Below are 27,116 nucleotides of genomic sequence, written 5' to 3'. Positions count from 1 at the left end.
TTGTTTAAAAATATTGATTCTTTACTGAAATATTTGACTCAGGGTCGAATAAATGAATCGAGTTGGGTTCGGATCATTTGTTTGATTGCATCGACGTTGATACATCCCCAAATATGTTGTTTCAGTTCCTGTAAAATGTGCACGCACTGTCACTTCAGACACTAGCAGAGATCTTGGAACTGATCATGACGAGAAGATGACGATCCATGACAGATGGAGCTTCGGCTGAGAGGAATAAAGGGTTAAAGTTCATAAAGTTCATTTTCCCAACAATACCACAGTATAGCCAACCTAGTGCTGTGTTTGTTTCTGTAATTTTTCTGACGATTGATACAATAACCTACGCTGCAAAGTGGGATTCGCCAGCAGAGACTATGGGACTTTGTCAGACTTTGACAAAGACTTTGTCAATACATTTTACAGTTCATATGGACTGATTTCTTCTTGTAAGTGATTTCTAACATGTAAGTGTAACTGAAATTGTTGCCTTGTTTTGTGTAGTTTGCAAAATATCTGTTTAATTGTGTGTTTTAAGTTGTAATCACCCCACGGGGCTTGCAATCTTGTATCTTTTTTAGATCAGTGCTTGTACTGTATCTTTCAGGTTAAATCTGTATGGTGCTATTTACATATCGCGCCCAAAACTATGTTAAAAACACGACGAGTGCTTCATTTACCCATTTAAACGCTTTTCTGAACTGGCAATCCTCAGCTGTTTGCCTTTGCTATGGCCACTATCAGCACGCACAGTGCAGTCAATTTTCAAAATAGTTCAACTTTTGCCTCTGTGTGGATTAATACTGAATGTGTGTAGTTATTACTTGGGATAGGGTTAAGAGTTAAGTAATATGCTGGTGTTTAGCTGCATTGCTTTATTGCGTTCCTGCATTGGGCTCTCACAAACTTTCTGCTACTTCATACTGTAGCCGTGCTGGGAATTTCTTTCTGTCTCGTGCTGAACGCAGTCGACTAATCACAATAGACTGTGTTATCAGTCCAATCAGTGCAGATTAGCTTCGCACTAAGGATGGGTTTGGGAACAAATGAATCACTGAACGATTCATATGGGAGTCGCTGGGATAGTTAGGTAAAAATAAATGCATATTATAAGACAATGAAAGTGTTTTTTGACCTTGCACACATATCAGCATGTTGTTGGAGACCCCTAAAACCAAAATATGACAATTTTTTATGCAAAATAGGGGCTCCTTAATCTGTCAAAAAAGACTATTTTAATACAGTAAAACTTTGTAATTTGTATTAAAAGTAGGAATTAACTGTCTAAGCCAGGAAAGGTTCTCCCCTCACTCAATCTGCACGTCATCCCCGATCATCACCCCTTCACTATACAGTCCCTCACCATCCCTCACTCAGTGTCTGCCCTCGTTGCATATAGAAGGACTAAACTCTTCTCATGGTCAGTGACTCAAACTATTCAAAAGTTAACTTACCTGTCTCATTTACCCTATGATCTTCTCTGTCTGCGTCTCTTCCTCCTAGTGTGGTTTCCTCCAGGTTTTGTCAGGTTGTTTGCTCCTCGATCCCTCTGTGTGGCTGGCTTCCTCTCCTCCTCCGGTCCCTCCAATTCACCTGGTCAACAACTACATCTCTTGTAATATTCTTCTGTGTGTATTTATTTAACCTGCCATCCATTTCAATAAACTGTTGTTATACTCAAAGTTCTGGTTCTGTCTCCCTTCTGTGACATTAACAATTTAAGTAATTAATTATGTTTTAACAAGGCAATGTTTAAAGTTATTTGTTTCTTTATTAAGAGTTTAATACAAATGTTATTATTTTAAAATTCAGTTTTATAACTTACTGTGTTTATTGTATCAACTGGTACATTTTAAAATGTTTGGAATAATTCTAAAATAGAATTTATTTGTTATATTTAAAATATAATTTTTTTATTTCGTCTTTTTCTTAATTTTTAGATAAAAATGCATGAATACAATTTTATAGTGTGATATTTAATGTGTTTGTTTTAATATTATTTTATGAAATGAATATAATTTTAGAATTGTATAATAAGCAAGTGATCGGTGTCTAGGATTATTTAATTGATATCTCACCATAAGATTATTTACTTGATTTTTTAATGAACTGTATGAACAATAATTATATTTGGTTTAGCAAGTCAATAAGCTCTGGCTCCTATGTGTATGCTTAGTGATTTTATTTTTATGGCGATAAATAGGTTATTTTCAGAATAGAAAACTGGTCATTTTAGAAGACAATATCAGATGGCATTTATGCACTGTAAAAAATGTAGGGTTCCACAAAATTCAGTCATGCTGTCCCAACACAAATTGATTAAGTTAACATAACAAATTGAAATGGATTAAACATATTAAACATATGGATTAAACTATTAAGTTGACCTAAAAAATCGTAAACATTGTGTTGTTTCAGCTAATTTTAAATAAGTAGTTTAAACAAGCAGCAAAAATATTTTTTGAGTGGAGGTTTTGCCAAACTGAACTCATCATATTTCATACTGTATATGGTGATCATTATAGATTTATCTATAATCTATGATCTCTGCATACTCATAAATGTTGGGACCATAAATAACTATAATAATAATTACTGGATAAAAACGACAAGTCTGTTTATGACGCTATTTTAAGCTAAAAACTTTGCTTGTTATGCTGCAGAATTGATCTCCCACCTTGTATGCTTGTAAGAACACTGAACTCTTGAGAGAGAGAGAGAGAGAGAGAGAGAGAGAGAGAGAGAGAGAGAGAGAGAGAGAGAGAGAGAGAGAGAGAGAGAGAGAGGGTTCCTGCAGAAGTTGATCTGCTGCTGCCCTTGCTGATGTACAGACCAATCCAATTAGGTTTCACCTCTAGGCTGTGATGCAGCTCGTGCTTCAGACGATCCATTCCGTCCACACACACGCGCACACACACATAGAAACACACACGCGCGCTCAGTGTCACTCTGCAGCTCCACACACAGTGCGCGCGCCCTCCGCTTTTACGCGTCCGACATCTGCAGACATCCCGACTCACAGTATCAAGCCATCGATGGAGGCTGCGCTTTTAGCGAGGAAACGAGGGCTCTTTTAGTAACCGAAATTTCCACGGACCTCCTCAACCTTATTTTCACGTTGAACAAAATGTGGAGCACATGTCCGGACATAACTGAAGCCTCCGGTTGAGAGCTGGCAATCTTGAAGGAAACCCGCAGGCGTCTTTTCTCCCGTTTGCGCACACAGCGGTTTGTATATGCAAACGGTGGTTCACTTCAGCAAGGTAAGCAGTATAGTTAGTTGCATTTGTTATGGCAATTCGTGATGCATGGATGTCACTTGTTTGAGTGGTGAGTTGAAGAGAAGTGAAAGGAGATTTGCTTTTTAAAAACAGGTTGTTTTTTAATAGCGAGGCTACAAAGTTGAAAGCAATCAATGACTGCATAGAACGGGATTGATAGACACTGACGCGTTTGACAGCTCTTTATGCGAGAAACTGTTGTACAGATGGACAGACAAGTTGAACGCGTAGACATTTTGGGGATATATATTACTTTATTTTATTGATATGCTGACGTCTAAATAAAATATAAATAAAAGATTATAGATGATTATTAATGAAAAAAAAAAGATTGTGGATACCTGAAAAAGTTGCATCTTCGCAGTGTTCTCTTTTTTCAAGGACATGTACATTCAGTTCTAAATGCAAATGTTTCTTAATCTTAAAATCTATTTTTTATTTGATAAAACCATAATATGACGATAACTGATAATAGCACAGATTCAATTTTACTTCAAAATAAACGTAAACTTAAGGAGTCAGGAATAAATAACACTATAGTTGTTGTCATTTAGTGTAATTAAATCAGTTCAGTTTGAGCACAAATAATGAGGTTGTGGAGTTGCTGAAAAGTATAGTGTAGAATGAATATGTATAATTATTATTATTATTATTATTATTATTATTATTATTATTATTATTATTTAAGAAAGTAAAAGGAGAACAGCATGTTCTGTATAATGTCATATTTTATAACATATCACTTTACATTAGACTCCCCAATGTAACCTTGATATGATAGGCTGGTGATAAATATTGAATGTGGCAACAAGATACAGTAATGCTTGTGTTAATTACTAATTCTCTTTAGTTTAAACATTAAAAGATGTGCCACGACTCCCTCAGCATCAGCTTGGGTGAAGTAAAGGAGATTAAGTTTCTTCTTTACATACAGGGCACGCTTGGCTGGTGATATGTAAATCGTATCTAATGCTTACATTTAGCCATGCTTCCTAAAGTACTTTGCAAAACACTTACAGCACAATCTGACATATCCCTAATGAATCACACAGGAATAAACTGCTTAAATAATGCTGAACTTTACACAACAGGTGTTCTGAACAGATCTCTCTTTTCTTGTCTTTCTTTTTGCAGTCATGGAGGGACTCGTCTAAAGAGGACCCAACATAGTCATCTTTATCCAGGTGTTTTCTGGTTGGTTTTTATCTTCGCACCTCTTCCTGGCAAGAGCCACTTGTCTCCTTGCACGCAATGGCAGAGATGGCCGGACTAGGGGTCCCGAAACCTGGAGGCAGATCTGCGTCTTCACTTCCACCCGAGCCAATCGAGATCATCCGGACCAAAGCCCGTTCCAGGAGGGTCCGAATCAACGTCGGAGGCCTCAACCATGAGGTCCTATGGCGTACCTTAGACCGACTTCCCAGAACCAGACTGGGCAAGCTGAGAGACTGTAACACCCATGACTCTCTAATGGAGGTCTGCGACGACTACTGCCTGAATGAGAATGAATACTTCTTTGACAGACACCCTGGGGCATTCACGTCCATCTTGAATTTTTATCGAACTGGAAAGCTCCATATGATGGAGGAAATGTGCGCTCTGTCTTTCGGGCAAGAGCTTGATTACTGGGGCATTGATGAAATCTACCTGGAGTCGTGCTGCCAGGCTCGTTACCATCAGAAGAAAGAGCAGATGAACGAGGAGTTGAGGAGAGAGGCAGAGACTCTGAGAGAGAGGGAGGGAGAAGGGGAATTTGATAACACCTGCTGCCCAGAAAAGAGGAAAAAACTTTGGGAGCTTTTGGAGAAGCCAAGTTCTTCGGTTGCTGCTAAGGTAAGGCTAAGCGTCCCAATACTCATACAGTAAGATCAGTTCGACCTCAGTAGTGTGTTCTGCTTTGGTAGTACATTACGTTGTTACAGAGGAGCTCTGTTCCAAAACCTAGGGGTTTCTTGCTTGGTGTCCTTACTGTCATAAATAATAAATTTGGAGTAGTCTACTTTGGTTGGACTACACAGGAAAGTACTTGAGTAAGAATAAATTCTGTTTTGTTTTATTGTAAAACTTTGTAGCTACTTCGTTCACAAATAATATCAAGAATCTAAGAATGAAACCTCATAAATTAAGCTTTTGAAGCACTTTTGATGGGCTGCTACTCATAGGGGAGTATTTTGAAGTTTGAGTTTTTTGACATTAGCATGTTGCTAAGCTAAATGTAGACACATTTACCATTGTTCAGATTTTCGTGGGTGAAGTCCAGCCTTTTCAATAGGAATTGCAATTGGGAATTTTGTGTAGGTTTTGTCAAATTAGGTACACAAATGTACCAATTTGACCAACAGAAAAATGGCTTGGTTTAAAAGTGACTTTGATTAGTTATACAGTACATCAAACATATTTTATTTGAAAATTAACTTTTTATGATATTTTGCCCCAAATACTAATAACGTGACCCCTTGTTATCTCAACAAAGCATAAACAAATTCTGGGTTAGACCAGACACGACAAACCAGGGCCAGTGGGCCAAAGTTGGCCCATGGTAACCTTTGATTTGGCCCACCATTCCATCTGGGAAAAATAATAGGGATGGTTTAGAGCAGGGGTGTCCAAACTCAGTCCTGGAGGGCCGGTGTCCTGCATAATTTAGCTCCAACTTCCTTCAACACACCTCCCTTGAAGTTTCTAGTATATCTAGAAAGAGCTTGATTAGCTGGTTCAGCTGTGTTTAATTAGGGTTGTAACTAAAATATGCAGGACACCGAGTTTGAACACCCCTGGTTTAGAGATTGTCATTTAAAATCTAATGTAACCTTTTTGTTTATTGTTAAAAGCTAACTGAAATTAATTGTTTCAATTAAGTGGTTTAAATTAATCAGATTTAGTTTAAATGTACATACTGTCACCTGACGGATATGACAAATCAAGGCAAAGACAGATTCTGCTTGATTAGTGTATTCAGCATTAAACTCCACAGTGATTGTTCATCTTTTTATTGCAATACGGTTTCATTTTAAATGTTATACTGCATCAGTTAATATGAGTTAAAGGGCACCTATGGTGAAAACTTTTATCTACTTTTCAAGCTGTTTGGACAGACATATGTGCATGTATGGTGCATAGACCATCATATTGGGGTGAAATAAACACACCCAGTCCTTTTTTTTAATTTAGCAACATAAAAACGGTGGACCAATTGGAGCGGTTTTCAGATCGACCGCAACTTTACGTAGGAGTTTCACATGTTCAAAATGTTTTAAAACAGTGCACGTGTGTAATGAATTACAGCGATTTAGCTTAGCTTTACTTCATCAGCACAGCCGCGTGTCAGAACATTTATAAAGGAAGACGCTTAAATCCCGGTTTGTGGACGTTAAATCAGGTTTATTTTGTTCATTAACATAACAGATATTCATACAGCAGTGGATATTAACCTGTATTCTGTCACATTTCTGTGCAAAAAGAGTGCAAAGCTAAACGAGCGCTTTGTCTGTCTGTCTGTGTGTGTGTGTGTGTGTGTATGTGTCTGCTGCGGTGTGTGTGTGTGTGCGCGTGTGAACTTTGTGTGACTCATCGATGCAACTGCACAACAAACACTCATTGGTAAAGTTCTTACTGTAGTATTTCTCACAAACGCTACATGAGATCTGCTTCCTTTATGTCTGTCTGTTGTCTGACACAGCCGAGGGAGGAGATTAAGGCAGAAAGGCACATAGAAACGGTGGGCGGGGAGGACTAGCCTTAAAGGAGCAGTACACCAAAACCGCCACTCAGTGCAAAAATGTATAAATAGGAATTTAATAAAAGGTATAATAAAAAATCTGATGGTCCTTTTGAGCTGAAATTTACAGACGCATTCTGGAGACGAAAAACACTTAACAATAAATCTGAAAAAAGGGCTAACCTAGGTGCCCTTTAAAGTAATGTTTTCTAATAAATTAGGAAATTACCCATGGCAACTTTAATGTAAAATAGATTGGTATATTTACCTTCGGCCCACGGCTCTAAATGATATTAGGTTTTTGGCCCTTTATACGAAAAATTTAGGTAACCCCTGAGTTAAGACAATATATAGCTGAAATATTTTTTATCAGTATTTTTAGAATTAAAAACAGAATGTTAAAAATGTCACATTTTAAAAATAAGAACAAATAACAATATACAATTAAAGTTAAAATATTTAGTGAAGTGTAAATTATTTTTAGAATATTTCTACAGTGATGATTAACAGAGAATTTTCATGGTGTTTCCTGTTATATTCTTTCCTTTGGAGAAAGTCCTATTACTTTTTTCTTGGCTATAAAAAAAAGCAGTTTTCTATAACTTTTTATGGTCAATGTTAATAGGCCCCTTAAGGTTATTATTATTATTTTGATTAGCTACAGAATCAACTGTTGTCCGGTGACTTGCCTAAATAACCCAACATGCCTAGGTAACCAAATTAAACTAGTTTAACCTTTAAATTTCACTTAAAGCTAGGAAACTAGGAAAATATTATGTATTGTCTTCGTGGCAAAGAAATACAATCCCTAATTGCATGGCAATTAACATATCTATGTTTTCTTATTTATTGGAGGAAAATGTATATGTCAAATATATAATGACTAAGGCCAGACAGAGTCTGCAGGCAGTTTTTGCTAATCTGCACAGAACTTTGTAAAATATTGGAATGTGGAATTATTTTGGAAGTATCATAACTAAAACTTAATATATGAAATAAAAAATGTATTGAAATAAAGCTGTACTGTACTGTAAACAAATCATATAAACATTTTCATATTAGTCATAATAATATTACTGAAATTAATTTAAACACAGAATAAATATAAGTTTACACATATTTAAACAAGTCAATAAATAGACTCAATGATTAGCTAAAAATCTGTGGATTCCTGTAAGCGCAGATTCTGTGTAGCCCTAATAATGACCTCCATTTTTAGCATAAAACACAAATAGAGATGTAGCTCATGAACATATCTATTAGATCTATTATCATGTTTGCCATAATAGGTATACTAATTGCAATACATTTTGGTATTGTCATCTCAACGGTGATGCACAATATAATTTTGTCTAAAATAGTGTAACAACAACAGATTAAAATGGTCTTACTAAGTTTTGGAACAGAAAGGATATGTCTGGATATCAAAATGCTCTGGTGGTAACAGGCAGATTTTAATTGATTTTGTTTATGCCTACTGGAAAAAAAAATGCTGCGCAAACATATTGTTTGGCAAATTGGGTACAATGCCAATTTAAGTTTTGACAGTCTTGCAAAGCACAATCAAAATGGAAGCAAAATAATGTGAAACGTGTTGATGCTGCAAAGGATTTGGTCAGTTATAGAAGGGTTTGTTTTTCCATTATGGATCACAGACAGTTGGCACTGTTTGGCAGTTAGCTGTTACATGCAATGAGTGCAAAAGCAAATCTGCCTGTTGAGTCAGACTGATTATGTGTGTCACATTTAAAACACACGAACATATCATGCATAAAATGTCATGTTATTGTTTTTATTAGGGCTGGACAATATGATATAAATCTCATATCATGATATAAGTCATCCCATATCCTGCTAATAATATATATGTATATCAAGATATTGTAGGATTTCTGTAATTTCAATCAATTCACATGTAAAGGACTATTTCTTTAAAAAAATTCAAGTATACTAGGGCTGTGCGATTTGGGGAATATATCTGTGATTTTTTTTTTTGACAGATTTTTATTTGATTTGCGATTTAATTAAATTTAATTATTATTATTATTATTATTATTATTATTATTATTATTATTATTATTATTATTATTATTATTATTATTATTATTTATTGTTTTTTAAGTCTACTTTTACAATTTGACACATTCAAACCACAGCAGAAATGTTCTAACCAACAGGCCTATGTCACATACAGTACAGATACATTTCTTAATAAATAACCTACTAATAACCTAAATTAAAACCATTAACGTATGCTATATATTTTTGTTTTCACAAGCTTTGGAGACATAACGTAAATTATGTTTTTAAATAATAGGTCACCTAAAGGTATCATCATGAGCCAAGGCTGTGTTCAAAATGGCATACATGTTTTCAAAGTGCATTAAAAAAGGAACGCAATCGTCAATATGAAGATAACTAAAACTAAACTGTAAAAATACTTTGAAACTAAATGACACCTAAGAGAGATGACTTTAATACTTTTTGCTTTAATCATTCCAAGTTAAAATATTGGAACATTCAAAAGGAATAGGGCATAGGGAAGATAACTGGGAATAGAACACAGCCAGGAACTATGCTTCTAACTACAGCTCTAGAGGTGTAGTTGCAAGCGTACAAGTTTGTGAATGTTTGTTAGAACGACGGATTTGGGAAATGCCAAATCAACTAAGTATGTTTGTAATGACGCAACTTGTGACTTTAGTTGGCTAACGAGGGTTTTCGGAAACGCATGCATGATTGGGCAGAACAAAAGTGTGCTCACTAAATTGGATAGTAAGACTATCATGCACAGACGGCTTAGCATTTGCTCTGGGCAGGGGAAATTAAATAATATATTTTTATATTTAAATAATATAATTAATATAATATAATATAATTAGTATAATTATAATTAATTAATATGATAAAATAATATATATATACAGTATATATACTGTATATTTTATATCGCAGCCTCTTGCGATTAGCTAATCGCAACGTTTCAAATCTCGATTGCAATTCGATTTTGATTAATCGCACACCCTAGTATATACAAGTATATATAAGAAACTGTATCCATTATTTTTCCCAATTTATTTAGAATTTCATATTAATATTATGTCAAATATTCATAAATATAAACCACTTTAAAAAAAGTGCTAAATAAAATGCAAAATAAAACCATGTACTTATAAGACTGCAACTTTCTCACATTTCTGTCTTCATCTGTGTAATGGCGTTTTATATTGCGCTAATATAAATTATGATAAAGTAAACAATGTAATTTGTGACACCACATTATTAAATAAATAAAAGAGCATAATATGAAACGCTAGAGTTTCCATAGTATATATAACCATATTCCACAGCGCTAGTTTGTATATGTAATAAAGAGCAAGTTTTTAGTTTGTTTGTTTGTTTGTTCTTAAATAGCTTACACAATGCTACATCTATCCGATTACATTCATTGTACTTGCTCATAATGCAAAGACAAACAATTGTTGTATGTCCCCGTGTAGCACCTAATGTCTGCCTTCATCTAAGGGTGTACCTCCATCAGCCATTGGCTGGAGGGAAAATTGATAAAATTCAATCACTGATCATTTACGAGAGTATCTCAGCGCCAAAAAGGTTTATATTTCATGTCTGAGATAGATAGCATATCATAAAAAACACCCTCGTAAAGTCTTACAAAAGTGCACAGCCACGCGAGACCAAACGAACCAAATACAGTTGTTAGCACAAGTGTTTTGGACGTCCTGCAGTATGTGTTGGTTTTAGCACAAATGCAGTGTCATCTGTTTTGCTGGACATTTCCTCCACCTATATGGGAATCATGGCTGATTCAATTTCAGCCTGCCTCCACCCACTTAATTTATGATACAGGCCCATGATGGAAAGTGCAGGAAGATTGTGGTAATATAGAAGGCATCGGCTGTTTCCTGCACTGGGTGTGGATTATAAGAGCTCAGACACTCACTGTGGTCGGGGAACACTGTGGTAATGCCTTGATTTTTACCTCACAGGCAAGTGAGGGAGAGTCATTTGTGTTTGTCAGTGCTCCGTTATGGCTTTCTAAACAGCATGCAAAGGCACAAAGGGAGGAAATTACATGCTTGGAGTGTATGGCGTGTGCGTGTGCGCTCCCAAATGTACGAACAACAGCTTGCTCATAGATCTTTGCCTTAGAGCTTCATGCAGTTTGAATGAGGGAAGCCTCTTTACATTCACAGGAAATACCCTCATTTCAAAATCTGTGCATGGTGCAGGGCATAATGCTAACTAATTTAAAGATGAAGAGATGGTGGAAAGCATTGCAAAAATGTGATTGATTTTAAAGATATAGTTTAATTTGAGTCAGATTCACTTGTTTATTTGATTTATCTGCTGTTTGCTGTCTACTTTTTTAAGTTTATTTAATTCAGTTGTAGCATTTTAAGGCTGCAATGTGTTGCATGTGCTATACAAGTGTTTTTTTTACTAGTTTCAGACTGGCACAGGTATCGTTTTCTTGTCTTGTGCCATGTTGTTTAAATAGCAAATGCACATGTGCCCATTTGTTCACCTATAGGCCTATTGGTATGAAGAGGAGGTGAAAAAAGACACATTGTTTGATCCACTACTAATTTGAGCTAACTGAATGTTTTGGGTTTATTTGTAAAGAGTCTATGAATGATATGTGCCTATAGGCGGGTACATAAATGTGCATACAGTACATGTTGCTTTGTTGCTTATTACACACACAGGGATGCGCAGCAGCACACAAACATTCTTAAATATGAAAAAAAAAAGGATTACAATGTGAAATTATTATTGTTTTCATATATATAAAATTCTACATCATAGTGGAAAGTCATTGCAGGTATCAAAATTAGTCCACCTAGCTATTTTCAGCAATGACAAAAGACATTGTTCACTTGCAGATCTGTTTCCTCGCTAGTAAAGCGTTTAGTTTTTCCCACTTACAAAGTCTTCCATGTAAATTGCGAATCCGACATTGCACAACTGCAACTCAGTCTCAAAGGGAATGGAAGATGAGATTCTGGATTTATTCACATTATGCCCAAAACACAAGAAGAACGGTTCCAGAAAGACTAAAACAGAAGCCAAAAAAAATAAGTAAACAACAGGGTGAGAATGTGGTAAAATCTGAAAACATGGTAAAAATCAGGCAAGGGCTTTTCTTTTCCTGGATTGCTTTTTAAAACTGTTGGTTGGGTTTAGGAAAGTGGGTGGGCGAGTCAGTCTGTGCTATTGAAAACACTATCGGTTAGCTTTAGGGAAGGAGGAGGGTGGGTCAGTCGAACAGACATTCAGTCTGTCGGTCAGTCAGTCAGTCAGACAGTCGGTCGACAGCGGCCTCTGGTGGATTTACTTGAGAACAGCAGGTGCAAATAGGGCTGGGTATCGTTCCAAAATTTTCGATATCGATACCGATACCCTGAATTCGATACCGATTCCGAATGATACTTTTTTCAATACTTTTATTTTTAGAAATATATTTGAACAAGATAATTTTTTCAGGATGTTTGTGACACTTTTCACAGCAGGCTTATCTCTAAGACCAATAAACAAAGAAACAAAAGCACAAAACGAACAAAGTGTAGTTAACACAATATATTAGTGCAAACAGTTTTAATAAAGTTCAAGCAGTTTTAAGTCAATCAATTTTAAGTATTTGTGAGGCTTACTCCTGCTTAAAGGTTTAGTTCACCCACAAATTTAAATTCTGTCATTAATTATCTACAAATGAAGATATTTTGGATTTAATCCAGGAGCTTTTTAATCCTCTCATGGATAAATCGTTGAATAAAGTTATTTTTGTTTACTTTACGCACAGAAGTATTCTCGCAGCTTCATATAATCATGATTGAACCACTTATATCGCATGGACTTTGTTTGTTTTTACTTTTTCTTCCAGTGTAAATGGATTATCACTTGATGGTCTCCTAATTCCAGGGTCAGCAGGAGCAGAGACTATAACATTAATGTGAAGAAAACATGAAAGCTAAATTGTTAATGCAGCCAAGGATAAGTTTAATGTGAGGTAAACTTCATCATTTACTGTTAACCTTAAAGCATTTTAGTATCAACTTAGCCAGGTATTTAAAGCCATCGAAACAGTACATAACGTTACAAAGCTTACATTAGGTCAAAAAAGGATGAATAAATTTACCCCGCACAAACTTAAGCCCCGTCAGGTCTTGATGCCCAATTCCGTATACATATGATACTGCCTATATCAGATTTTTTTGTCTGTCCGTTTACACGTTCTTTTAGACCCATATCCAATTCATGTCTTTACACTTGCCATACAATTTACAATGCATGCATATATGCGGGTTCTAGCATCTGTGCCACACTAGCCACGTTGGAAGAAACTGTCTTGTTTATAGCTCTGAGAAATATGTGAAGCGTAGTATAAGCAGTGAATGGTTCAGTCCAGATTTACCCCCATGCAGTTTACGTAATGGTATGGCCCTGATGTGTGTGTGTGTGTGTAGTTGAAGATGTAGCCTTTGCCTGTGTGCGCACTGGTGTTGTTGGAGAAAATAAAGTTGTTCTTTGTGTAGCCTGCAGTGAGTTTATTATTAGCGACAAAAAGCAAAAGTTACAACACGAAGTTCTCCCAACTTTAAAATGATTTTGAGGTGGAGGAGGTGGGAAAGGCTTGCGCTTATGGTTTATATGCTGTATGATGTCCTCCACCATTCAGAGGAATGTGTGGTTATGAGAGAGATCTCAGGTCTGGTGGGAGCAAATTGTGGCGACTGACCACTTTCCTCCATGTTTCCTCTGTTGTTGTAGTTTACCACGTCGGAATCTCCACACACGCTCTTCCTTATACATCATTAAACCACGGAGAAGCACTACATTGTCACAAGTTTAATGATGACGATAATAGAACGCCTTAATAAATCCGATCTGCCTGTTTACATGACAGTCGCATTGTCACATATCCGATTTATATCTGATTTTATTTCCACATATGAAGGAGGCCTGAAACCGATCGCTGAATATCCGAATGCATGCGTTTTTTCTGTTTACACGGTCATAGAACAGAACCGGTCTGTGTCACATATGAGCAAAAAAATCTGCATTAGGTCACATTTAACTGGCAGTGTAAACAGGGCCTTAAACTTAACTTTAACGGTACACAAGCAAGAAGTGCTAAAAGTTAACTTATTTTGTATGTCTGTTTGACAATTTGACAAGCTCTGGGCGAGTGGGCATAACCGTCGTAAACTATTGCTTTTCAAGACAGCCTCGCCCGGCCAATCACCAGCATTTGATCCAGGCACGTTAAGGATGCAGGTTTTCTAGCTCACTGACGTTGACAAGATTATACCCTTGGGTATCGAAATTTGGTACTGAACGAAAATGTTTTTTTCGATACTCGATAGTATCGAGATGAACTCAATACCCAGCCCTAGTTGCGAATGGCACTCGTGAGAGAAATTCAAGATCTCAAAAGTGTACACAGTGGCCTCTGGTGGATTCGCGAAAACAAAAACTGTAAAAAAACGTATTTCCTGGGACGTATTTTGCGCTGTCCAGAAATGTATATAGCAGTACATTTTCAGAATGAGTCTGGGTTGGATGGCCCATTGAGAGAATAAGCACAACCCTTTTAGACCGTGGCCCTGGCATGCTGACCGTTTTTCCCACCCTTAAAATTTGTAAAAATGGATGTGCCATAAGGGCATCTGCAACATGTGCTTTAACAATGTGGTTAGATTATTACATTAGAGCCTTCTGTACTTACAACTACACATTAAAATTAATTTGTGAATGTTTTTTGTTTGTTTTTAAGTTAATGTTGCAGTCTTGGATGTACCTTTTTACTTTTCACTGTATTTTTTAGTTTTGATCTTAGGAGATTTTTATTATATTTTTGACAATGATAGTCTGAAATGAAAAACTTTTGAGAAAAAAATGAGTATGATTTTTATTCAGATAACAGTGTTGTCAAAAAGATCACTGTTCACACAGATCTAAAAAATTCTTTGCATCTGTAAATCATGTGGTCCACCATTGTTGTTTTAGTTGTCATATGTTGAACCTATATCTATATGCATGTTGTACTTTTTATATTTTACTCTAAGATGATAATTGTTTTTTATAGAAATTTTCTATTTTCAGACCTACAAAACTGTTGCTGTGTAAATAAAATTACCCCAAAAATAAAAAAAAAAAACAACAAAAAAATGTGTTTATTTTGTATAAATTTTTTTCAAGAAAAAAGTGATGTACTTTATAAAAATGTCAAATATGTTCACAGGACACTTTTCTATTTGTTATTAGTAAAACAAACAGACATTGCTTACTCTCCTTGCAAATGGTTGGACAATCACTAAGCCCTTTAAAACTAAAATATGTTAACCTACAGAACATATACACAGAGAGAAAGAGTAAGAGAGAAGAATAAAAATGCTCTGTTAAGAAATGATGCGCACTTTCCCTGGCCGGTGAAGGGCCATTACGTGCTCAAATCCTGTTCCCAGCACTGCGACACTGTCCGCACACATGCAGAGATCTCATTACATCTCCTCAGAGGAATCTCTACTAATGTGTCCAAACATTACAACAACGAGCAATCATTTACCACATTACCTTCACAGGGAACACAGATTAAAAATGGAAGCAATATGATTGACACATGACTTAGGGTGTACTAGCTAGGGTGTGCGATGTTTGTCATTTACAATAATATCATAATTGTTGATTAAATATTGAGAGAGAGAAAAAAATAAATAAATACTGAGATGAAGCCTGTTAGAATGCACTTGTAAGTCGTTAATGCAAATTAATTATGCTAAATTCCCTTTGTCTCTTAATTCTGATGTGTGTCCACTGTAGTTGTGTAAACAGCTAGCCTTTAATGCTAAAAAGCTGCCCACTCTTTTTTTATGATCCCCACAAATCATGAGCAGTAAGACAAGGTTGCTGTACTCCGTGTATGTAAACTGTGTGTTTTTGATTTAATCTTGTGTGTACATGACAGTCTGTTGTAAGATAACTGTTAAAGAAAAACTGTTAGGCCTGTCACAATAATCAATATATCAACTTGTCGCACAACACGTGGACATGTCCTCAATCATTTTTGGTGATGCAATATAAATCGCTCATACATAAAAAACAATTCCAACCACATTTTAGCTGATTGCGCAACATCTCTATCTCTGTTTGAGGTGTCAGTGCCGGTATTGTTCAAAAAAACACTATAGTATTTACTACAAATTAATAAAGTATATTTTCATGGGGATGCCTGACAATTGAAAATAGATCTGTTATTTTTTTTCTTTAGTTCTTTTTACTTTGCACATTTTTGTTAATATTTATTGTTATTATTTATTTGTTTAGGGTATGCATTTTTACATTCTGATTCCAATGCCTAATTATTAAATAGTTGAAATGACTAAAATTAAAAGAAATATTCTTAAGAATAAAATTTTGTGTATTTTTTGAAAGAGGGTACTTGCATTATGATGCTGTTATAGCGTTAAAATTGTCTTAAAATGACAATAATACTGTTTATCGCAATACATTTTGGTGCTATATAGCATACCACAAAAACTAGATATCGTAGACTAATATATAGAAGGTGCTCAGTGTTAGTCATTACTGTTCACCAGATTATTACTGTAGCATTTTTACAGTTGACAGCTATTTTTTACAGTGTGAATAAGGGCTGGGCAATTTTGCAAAAAAAAAAATAAATAAAAATCACGATATCATGTTTCATATCATTCAATATTGATAATTATTGAATATTTTTTTACCAATACATTTAAGAATATTAGGATTTTTTTATTTAACCTGTTTATTTTAATTTACCAACATTACTAAGGCAAATAGTTTTAATGGTCAAAAACAAAAATATTTAAACAAAATACTGTCTATTTATAATAAAATAAACATAAGTGTTAGAGAGACTCTTAAACTTGATAAATAAAATGTCACAAACTGTGTGCAACTAAGGTAGATCAACATCTGTAAGGTGTGAACAATAATGATACAGTAAACCTCAAACTCTGTAAACAAAACATATTATGATTATCAAATCTGATAATCTTATTTAAAATTTTAAAAATGTGTGCTCATCTTGGCATTTCCATTAAGCATTTTTTATGTGATGCAAATTGTGCAAAAACATAGTTGGATGGAAACTCGTATTTATTTTATTTTTATTGATCCTCGAAAGAAAATGATCTGTCTGATATACTAAAACCAGTCAACTATGGATTAGTTCCACAGATTGATCCATTACAGATGTCTGCTGCAAATCATGAGAGTTTTAACTGGTGCCTTTCACAAAATGTATTTTTATCGGTTTATTGATTCTTGGCTACAAAAAATGGATTACAGTACCAAATCAGACAAAATTTGCATATTAGTGCATCCCGTCTCATGAAGAACGTGCACTCAGTGGCCATCATAAGTCATGAAGTTTGCCGTTTGGGATTCTCCAGGTAAATGAATCAGCCCTTTTTAACAAATCATTTGAACTCATTAAGCTAGGGATTTACCACCGTATCCATGACAAAATATAGTTTGATTATCTTTATATATATATATATATATATATATATATATATATATATATATATATATATATATATATATATATATATATATATAAATAATCAATATTGCACACCTCTACTGAAAATAGTTGCATAATCCAATATACTACATATTCTGAGAAACTGATGCACTGGAGAGACACATACAAAAAAACTGTGGTAGACCAACTGAAAACTCACTCCCGAATCAGCTCTCTTCAAACATTCATCATGAATTATAAATGCAATGGTCAGTTTGCACACAAGCAGGTTCACAAACACGCACACATGCGGCTCAGTCTAATGTTGTGGTCTTGACTTACAGAGGGAACATTCACAGAGGAGAGAGAATCATTTGGGATTGTTGCACCTTGACACTATACACCTATAAATAGGCAGTCGGCTAATGCAACAGTAGCCTTAGGAGCGGGTACAGAATATCCATTCGGCAAGGGGATTTGTAAGAGGACAAAAGATATAGGAAGTCCTTCACGGGACAAACCGAGAAGAACTGGTAAAAGCAAAACACGATGCATTTATCCAAATGAGAGCAATTAATCTTCATAAGGACTCTCTTGTTTATACTGAAATATAGTTATCATTTAAACTGTAGATTAAGTATAGTTTAGTTGTTGGTCGACGGCATTAATAAATCATGCTGGACATGACAGAAGTGCAGTTTTATGTACAGTAGTGTTAGTGTGACGTTATGTTCTGTATGTTCATGCATCATACATTAAACCATCTGTCCACATCTGCAAGATTATTTCCTCCAGGAGTTAAAGCACACTGGGGAAGAGCATGTCCCTTGTATTTCATTATAATCAGAATAGTAAATAAATGTACGCTAGTGGCTGTAAATACAGCATTTGAAGTGGTGGACAGTATTCCTACCAGATGCATTGCTTTGCCGCATAATTGACTTTTGATATATTTCCTGCAAGTCTTCAATGACATTTTGATGTATGATTTTATTATTATTATTATTATTATTATAAAGCATTTGTTAGTAGTTTGTAGTATATATATATATATATATATATATATACACAGTTGAAATCAGAATTATTAGCCCCCCTAAATTATTAGCCTCCCTGTTTATTTTTTTACATATATATATATATATATATATATATATATATATATATATATATATATATATATATATATATATATAAATAAAATGATTGCTTCTCCAAGATACCCCAAAGTGGCTCAATAATATTTAGATCTGGTGATTGTGCTGGCCATGGGAGATGTTCAACTTTCAAACCAGTTCATGTTTATCAAACCACTATGTGACTTGCTGTGTGTATTCTGCATTATCATTTCCTCCAGAATGGTTTGGTAGTTCTTGCCTATCTAGCACAAGCATTGGGAATGCCATGATATTGCAGCCCAAACCATTACGGATCCACCCCCATGCTTCACTCTGGGCATGCAACTGTATGGGTGGTACGCTTCTTTGGAGCTTTTCCACACCGTATCTCTCTTTGGATGTGTATCTCTCATCATCTTAGTATCTTAGTCCACAGCCCAAAATTTTCACCGCTGGTATATATATATATATATATATATATATATATATATATATATATATATATATATATATATATATATATATATATATATAGATGCTGATAGATTATAATTAATTTTAGGACAGATAACTGATATGACAAATAAAATGTTAAGATGTACTGTATACTCTTTTGATGATTTTTTAATACTACAAAATACTTGTCATGTTGTACTTACTATTATAATATGCTGATAATACACCTATATTGTTTTTATCATTTTAGTTTTACTTACGTTAAAGCTGCGCAAATGTATAAATCTAGGCTGCAACCACACTTTACCGCTTAATAGCATGAAAAATTGCAAAATCACATTGTATTTTATAACCACTAAAAAACCTTAATTCTTCAAAATAAACAGAAAGTGCCTAGTAAGGCCCTACATCTCGCTCAGTGTTTGGTTGGTTCATAATTTGTGATTTATTTATAGTCTCATATGTCTCAGATAGTGCGCATTGCCAGTGTATCTTAGTTATTGCAGAGTAACAGCTGTGCCCTGTAGGTTTAAGTGACTGACGCAGAATTGTAAAGCTCACTCAAACTGAAGTTCAGAACCTGATGGAGTATTCATGCTAGAAATGTCATTTTCACAAGTTCAGCTAATGCACCTCATGCCTTGTATTTATGCGCACATTTCAAACAGAATTACGGGACTAAAATATGCCACAAATCTCCGCCACAGTGGAGCTGGCACTCACAGGCTGATTTAAATTACCTTGTTTTGATTTAAAAGAAGGGTTCAGCCTCAGTTAATGCCAGCTCAGTGTATTTGTCGCCATCTCAGATATAGAGGAAGACTTGTAATTATGAAGAATGAATGGATTTAGATTTGGTGTGTCTACTAAAGGCTTGACTTTATTTTTATTCCTTCTGAGTATTTCCTTTCCTTTAGTTTTTATTTCTTTATTATTTTTGTAGTGTTATAGTTGATTTTTATTTTATTTGTATGGTATTACTACTGTACTGCCAAATATTGTAAAATCAAAATGTCAAGTAAATTTCTGTAGACATGCTAAAGTTATCACTACTTGTGTAGTTTAATGACATATTCATGTTTGATGAAATGCTCAGTTTGAACTGCTTCAGATCGTCTTGACCATGTCTACATGCTTAAATGCATTAAGTTGCTGCCATGTGATTGGCTGATTAAAAATTTGCGTTAACGAGCAGTTGGACAGGTGTACCTATTAAAGTGGCCGGTAAGTGTGTATGTTAAACTTGTTTTGCGATTTTTAAGCAAAACTGAAATTAAAAAGTGTGCACTACCTTTTCTCATTTGGCATAAAAACAAATACATGACTGTGCACATTTTGCATGTACAGTACATAAACAGGCGACTCTGGTCTGTTCCCAATAAAGTCTCAGCCAGAAGTCAACATGACTCTTCACTATTATCAGAGAAGCAGCTGGTGCATCTAGCGTTCATTACTCACCTTTCATCCGTGCGAATTGTGTATTGTTCTAAAAAAAGCCAAACTTTCTCAGAACAAGGATCTTCTTCCTTCTTCTACCGAAGCTTTGATTGTTGAAGTTGGACTGTGCTGTAATTTTTGTGCTTCAAAGCCATAACTTTCATCGAGACAGAAAACGGCAGGCAATTTTTCAGTTTGCTTGTGTGCGCTGCGGTTGTGAACGTATCAGAAGTTAAAAGAGCATAATCATGACACAAAACTGACTTTCAACAACACAATGTCCCTATAGTCGAGGACCCCTCCGATCCATCTGTCATTTACAGAGCAAACGCAGCCTCCTCTACACTGCGCTAGTGTAGTTGCATAACGCTTTCCAGAGAGACCTAATCAGCATAGGCTAACATTTAGTTGCCACGTCCTAAATCCTCTTTATGCATTCAAAATCAGATAAGAACTCTTGGATTATGGGTAACAACGGCTCCTCTGGCTTTGTATTGCCTGTGGAGCATCATGATTGAAGGGGATGTTCCAGACTTTGACCTTTGTTTAAAATGTGACCAAGAAAAAAAAAAAAAAGAAGTAGGTTTCATTATGTTCTCAGTAATGCGTTTGAATGCTTGAGCATCAACATTCAACTTACGGATATACAGTAATCCAATTTGTGTGGTGCTCACATATCCGTTTAACTCGATTATAGTCATAAAAGCTTTGTTTTGTCATTATTTACTCTTCCTCATGTTTTTTGTTTAAACTCTGAGTGGCTTTCTTTTATCTGTGGAACGAAAATGAAGATGCTTGGCAGAATGTTAAAGCTGCTCCTTTTTTATGTAAATCAGGTTTATTTGTGTGTGTGTGAGAGTGTGTGTGTGTGTGCGTGTGTGTATGAGTGCGTGTGTTAGGGGTGTGAACCTACACTGGTCTCATGGTTCGGTTCCGATTATCATGTCATTTATAGCAAATAAGCTTGGGCCGAATGTAAATATTAACCCCACCTGCTTTTTGAGCATTGTCGAGTGAGTTCTTAAATGCCTGTAATTGGATCATTGTGTTCACACACTCATCAGAAAGGGCTGCGATTGGCTCTAATGGTCAGCACTGTTCACCAAACAGTGATGCAGACACTGAAGTACAGTCATGGCTATCACATCTGATCCATGATAGATGCGGTAGAAAACTCAATCTGCAAAGAAATAGTAGCTCCTGGGTTCTGCTGTAACTTCAGTGTCAGGAAAAGACTGTCCAGCAAACTCACAAGCAGTGAAGTAGTTGGAGCATTTTAAATTACTTGTGCTTGCAGTTATGCTACCACAACATACTGTATAGCACATACTGTATGAGATAATTGATGTCAGTATGTAATATTAGATCTATTATGATCTATTACTGAACCATTGCAGTGCATTTAAGAAACTGTTCCATTTGACACCTCTGTGTGTGTTTGTGCATATGTGTGTGTACAAAGACTTGTGTAAAACTTCAAATTGACAAAGTAACGAAGCAAGATGCTAATGATTTATGCTAAGCTAAGCTAAAAGTGCTCCTACCACACCTGGAGCTCAGCTGAATGGATTCAAAAAGGATAAAGACATAATTATGTAATCATATTAAGATTTATGTTTCATTGAAGCTCTATTCACCCAAAACCCTGACACTTTGAAAAGTTTCTGAAAAGGGAAAGAATAATAAATAAATTCCATATGAATGGTGGTTTAACTTAGGCTCTTCTACAGTCCTTTATTTATTTAACATACTTATTAATGAAAATAGACACAAGCTTAATATCTGTTGACTTGACCTCCCGTGATCAAATTTGTTTACTTATACCTATAAATAAAAGATCTATTTAGATCTATTTAGATCTATCTATCTATCTATCTATCTATCTATCTATCTATCTATCTATCTATCTATCTATCTATCTATCTATCTATCTATCTATCTATCTATCTATCTATCTATCTATCTATCTATCTATCTATCTATCTATCTATCAATCACTCACTCACTATCTATATATCTATCAATAGCTCTATCTATCTATCGCTCACTCACTCACTCACTCACTCACTCACTCAGTCTGTCTGTCTGTCTGTCTGTCTGTCTGTCAGTCAGTCAGTCAGTCAGTCACTCACTCACTCACTCACTCACTCACTCAGTCAGTCAGTCAGTCAGTCAGTCAGTCAGTCAGTCAGTCAGTCAGTCACTCACTCACTCACTCACTCACTCACTCACTCACTCACTCACTCACTCACTCACTCACTCACTCACTCACTCACTCACTCACTCCATCCATCCATCCATCCATCCATCCATCCATCAATCAATCAATCAATCAATCACTCACTCACTATCTATATATCTATCAATAGCTCTATCTATCTATCGCTCACTCACTCACTCACTCACTCACTCACTCACTCACTCACTCACTCACTCACTCACTCACTCACTCACTCACTCACTCACTCACTCACTCACTCAGTCTGTCTGTCTGTCTGTCTGTCTGTCTGTCTGTCTGTCTGTCTGTCTGTCTGTCTGTCAGTCAGTCAGTCAGTCAGTCAGTCAGTCACTCACTCACTCACTCACTCACTCACTCACTCACTCACTCAGTCAGTCAGTCAGTCAGTCACTCACTCACTCACTCACTCACTCACTCACTCACTCACTCACTCACTCACTCACTCACTCACTCACTCACTCACTCACTCTATCTATCTATCTATCTATCTATCTATCTATCTATCTATCTATCTATCTATCTATCTATCTATCTATCTATCTATCTATCTATCCATCTATCTCAGTCAGTCTGTAGAGCTAGTCTTTCTTTCTTTCTTTCTTTCTTTCTTTCTTTCTTTCTTTCTTTCTTTCTTTCTTTCTTTCTTTCTTTCTTTCTTTATCAACCACTTACATTCCAAATAAACTGAATGACAGGCTATATACTGCACTACCATGTGGCCATTTTTCATTTCGTCAAATAAACCAAGTACAGAAAATTGCTACATTTATAGGTTGTAGAACAAGTGATGTAAATGGCAGAGTAATTATAAAATGGTGCTGGAATAATGCTAACAGCAACAGAGAGCACTAACACCAGACGCAAACAAATCAGTGTAAAACGACATGGTGATATGATTCAGGAGGCTCAGACTATCTCAGGAGCAAGGTATCTGATCTTATTTGGCCTGTGCAGGACCGGTATTAAAGGACACTGTGGTGAATACACAATACAGTAGGAAGCACAGATTTTTATTTTTATTTTCTTATTTAGAATAAGTAAGATTTTTATTTTTATTTAGAACTTAATAAACTGTAGAAAGAGAGGAAATATCCCAGGCTTTATATAAAAAAGAGGACTTGCCTCTTCCTATCGACTTCATCCATTGATCTGCACCAATGAAATCTGTTGGCATTTCTGATTTGCTGTTTTAATTATTTCACACATAACCCAGAAATCAATGGCCCCGGTAATTACAAAAGCATGGAAGTGTAAAAATAAACAAGAAACACGACTTTTCACACCCATCTCAAGACAAATATGCTTCATGCTTAGTGCTTTGTTTTAATGGCCCGGCAAGAGAGTTTGCTGGCGGGAGACTTCAGAAACGTTGACCGAGGGTCGTAACAACCCTATGAGATGCCATGGTGTTGCCTGGCATGGTTTAATTTAATGTGCAGTAGTGATTGAGGACAACTTAGACACAAATATCTTGTGAAAATTGAGCATTTTTGTCTAATATTGATGAAAGGCTGCTGGATAATTTGATAATTGGTCTGCCAAAAATAACTGAGAGCAGAATTATAATTTATTAAGCAAAATCTGTATCACACACATCAGTAAAAACAAAGATTAAAGTCATGTCCAAAAGGGAGAAAAACTTTAACTGAAAAGTTGACGAAAAATGTTTTAAGATTTGGGTTTTGAAGTGTTTGAGACAGAGAAGCACTGAATAAAGACGTCTGGCTCTTCTAAATGAGGCGATGGTCTAGTAGCTCTTTACTGAAGCCCTGAAAAGATCTGCTATAGTTTTTCTGTGAAACCCTTAGAGCAGAATTGTGATCTCTGCTTTAAAAAATAAATGTGTTTGACGCAGGGGCGGTTCTAAAGAAGTAGTACAAGGTGGAATTAATTTATACATTTTCTTTCAGCTTAGTCCCTTTTTTCATCAGGGGTCGGCACAGCAGAATGAACCGCCAACTTATCCAGCATATGTTTTACACAGCAGATGCCCTTCCAGCGGCAACCCAGTACTGGGAAACACCCATACACCCATACTTTCACACACATACACTACGGCCAATTTTCACTTTATTTTCCTTAGTCTCTCTATTCAACAGGAGGTCGCTACAGGGGAATGAACCATCAATTTATCCAGCATATGTTTTACACAGCGAATGCCTTTCCAGCTGCCACCCAGTATTGGGAAACATTCATACACTCTCATTCAAACACATACACTACAGCCAATTTAGTTTATTAAATTCACCTATATCGCATGTCTTTAGACCAGAGATGCCTTAACTAGAGCCCGTGGGCCAAAGTTGGCCCATGGTAACCATTGATTTGGCCTGCCATCTCATCTGAGAAGAAAGGGAGAATGGGGATGGTTTCAAGATTGTCATTTTAAATTTAATGTAACCTTTTATTTATTTATTTTATTGTTAAACTACAAAAAAAAAAAAACAACAACAGCCAACTGAAAATTTTCTATTTAAATGCTGTAATTTAGTTTAAATGTGCATACTGTCACCTCATGGACAGAGGACAATGCAGAGACTTTGATGAGCAAATCAAGGCAAAGGCAGATTCTTCTTGAATAGTGAATTCAGCATTGAGTGTTATTAATGTTACTGTTTGTTTTATTGCAGTTATAATTTTAAAAAAGTATAATTAAAGTTATAATTTTTAAAAAAAGTTATATTGCATTAGCTAATATGATTCAAAGCAATATTTTCTATTAATTTTAAAATTTTAGAAATAAATTAGGAAATTACCCCTGGCAACTTTAATGTAAAGTAGTATATTTAATGTTTATAAAATGGTATATTTATCTTCAGCCCACGGCTCTCAATTATGTTGATTTTTGGCCCTTTATACATAAAAGTTTGGCCACCCCTGCTTTAGACTGTGGGGAAACTGGAGCACCTGGAGGAAACCCACACAAACACGGAGAGGAAATGCAAATGGAATGGAAACATAGCTATTTTTAAAATATCAATTTTGATTTTAATTGATTAAAGTTACTGTTTTAATGTTTGTTTGTTGACTGAATTATTTTGAACTGAATACCAAATGAAACTTCACTAACAGCTTAAGGTGTCATTGTTAGACATGTACTGGTTCTGAATTTGCATACTTCTATACTACATATGTTAAAACAGTTTGTAAGGCAAGTAGTACAGTATGTCTGAATTAACAGAATTGGTGAGCTACCAGGATGACCTACTACTTCCGGCGAGATTCTTCGGCTACACCATCCCATGATACCACACAGGGAATTTATGAATGTGAGTGGGTATAATAGGTCATGTGATAATGACAAATGCTGGATAGAATATGACTGAATTACATTCATACTACTCACATTCATACTTTGTAGAACATTCTTTTCTAAAGGTTGTGTAGTAAATGCAAATTCAAATTTGTACCTACTGAGTAGTAGTCGATTTCAGACCCAGTCCTGTTTCTTACTATAATAATTACAGTTAATACATAATTACATGCAACTAATCCTAAACCTAGGGTAATCCTAAAATTAATAGTCACACAGTAGAAAGGACACCTTATTTATTGTTACTTACAATAGTCACACAGTTACTTAGGTTGAGATTATTTATCATTGACATAAAATTATTTCTTGCTTATCATTGTCAACTCCTACCTGTTTAAAGGAACACTCAACTTTTTTGGAAGCAGACTCATTTTAAAAAAGTCACCTTTTTTAAATCCATTTTTAATACATCAACTGATCACCAAGTCTGGTGGGAAACTTAACTTAGCATAGATCATAGTATTGGATTAAATCATTAGCATTATTATAGTTCCTGTTAGGGCTGGGTGATTAATCGAAAAGTAATCGAAATCAACATTCAGAACCAAAATTGATCAAATTTTTCCAGGTGAATTTTTTTAATTACTTACCGCGTGTGGAGTCAGGTGACCCTGCTCTTTTTTGTTACTATTGTGTTACTTTGCACAACATTGACGATTGATGAAGCTGCTCCAGAGATGGCTTGAGATTGCATACTTTCCATTACATTAAAATTATTTTTAAAATTAAAACATTTGCTTACAAAAGAGTGAAGAAATGCACTGTTTAAAATATTATTTACATGATATGTTATGTATCCTATTTTATTTAGAAGAGATACTGCTTATTTTCTACTTTTAGTATGAAGTTTTAGAAAGTTACTTATTTTCACTTTTGTATAAGAAAAGTTTGTTTATAGGTAATGTGTTTTAATTTCAGTTGTTCAACGTTGATGTTTAATAAATAATAATAGATAGTAGATAGTGTGTGTTTTCTTCAATTATTTTAAAAATCAAGTAATGCACTCTTCATTATCGAAATCTCTCATCT

The 27,116-nt window shown here is 35.3% G+C and overlaps 1 protein-coding gene across 1 annotated transcript in view; it reads left to right on the top strand.

Annotated features, from left to right (window-relative positions):
- Nucleotides 1-2,902: 2,902 nt before the first annotated feature.
- Nucleotides 2,903-27,116, top strand: part of kcnb2b (potassium voltage-gated channel subfamily B member 2b) — a 210,614-nt gene continuing 186,400 nt past the window's right edge. The window contains exons 1-2 of the mRNA XM_056450843.1: nt 2,903-3,260; nt 4,413-5,111. Coding sequence (XP_056306818.1) covers nt 4,530-5,111 — 582 coding nt within the window. The 5' untranslated portion in view covers nt 2,903-3,260; nt 4,413-4,529. The remainder of the gene's footprint in view (nt 3,261-4,412; nt 5,112-27,116) is intronic.

The sequence above is a fragment of the Danio aesculapii genome, chromosome 24 (assembly GCF_903798145.1).
Source record: "Danio aesculapii chromosome 24, fDanAes4.1, whole genome shotgun sequence".
NCBI classification, from domain to species: Eukaryota; Metazoa; Chordata; class Actinopteri; order Cypriniformes; family Danionidae; genus Danio; species Danio aesculapii.
This window is presented reverse-complemented; position numbering and strand designations above follow the sequence as displayed.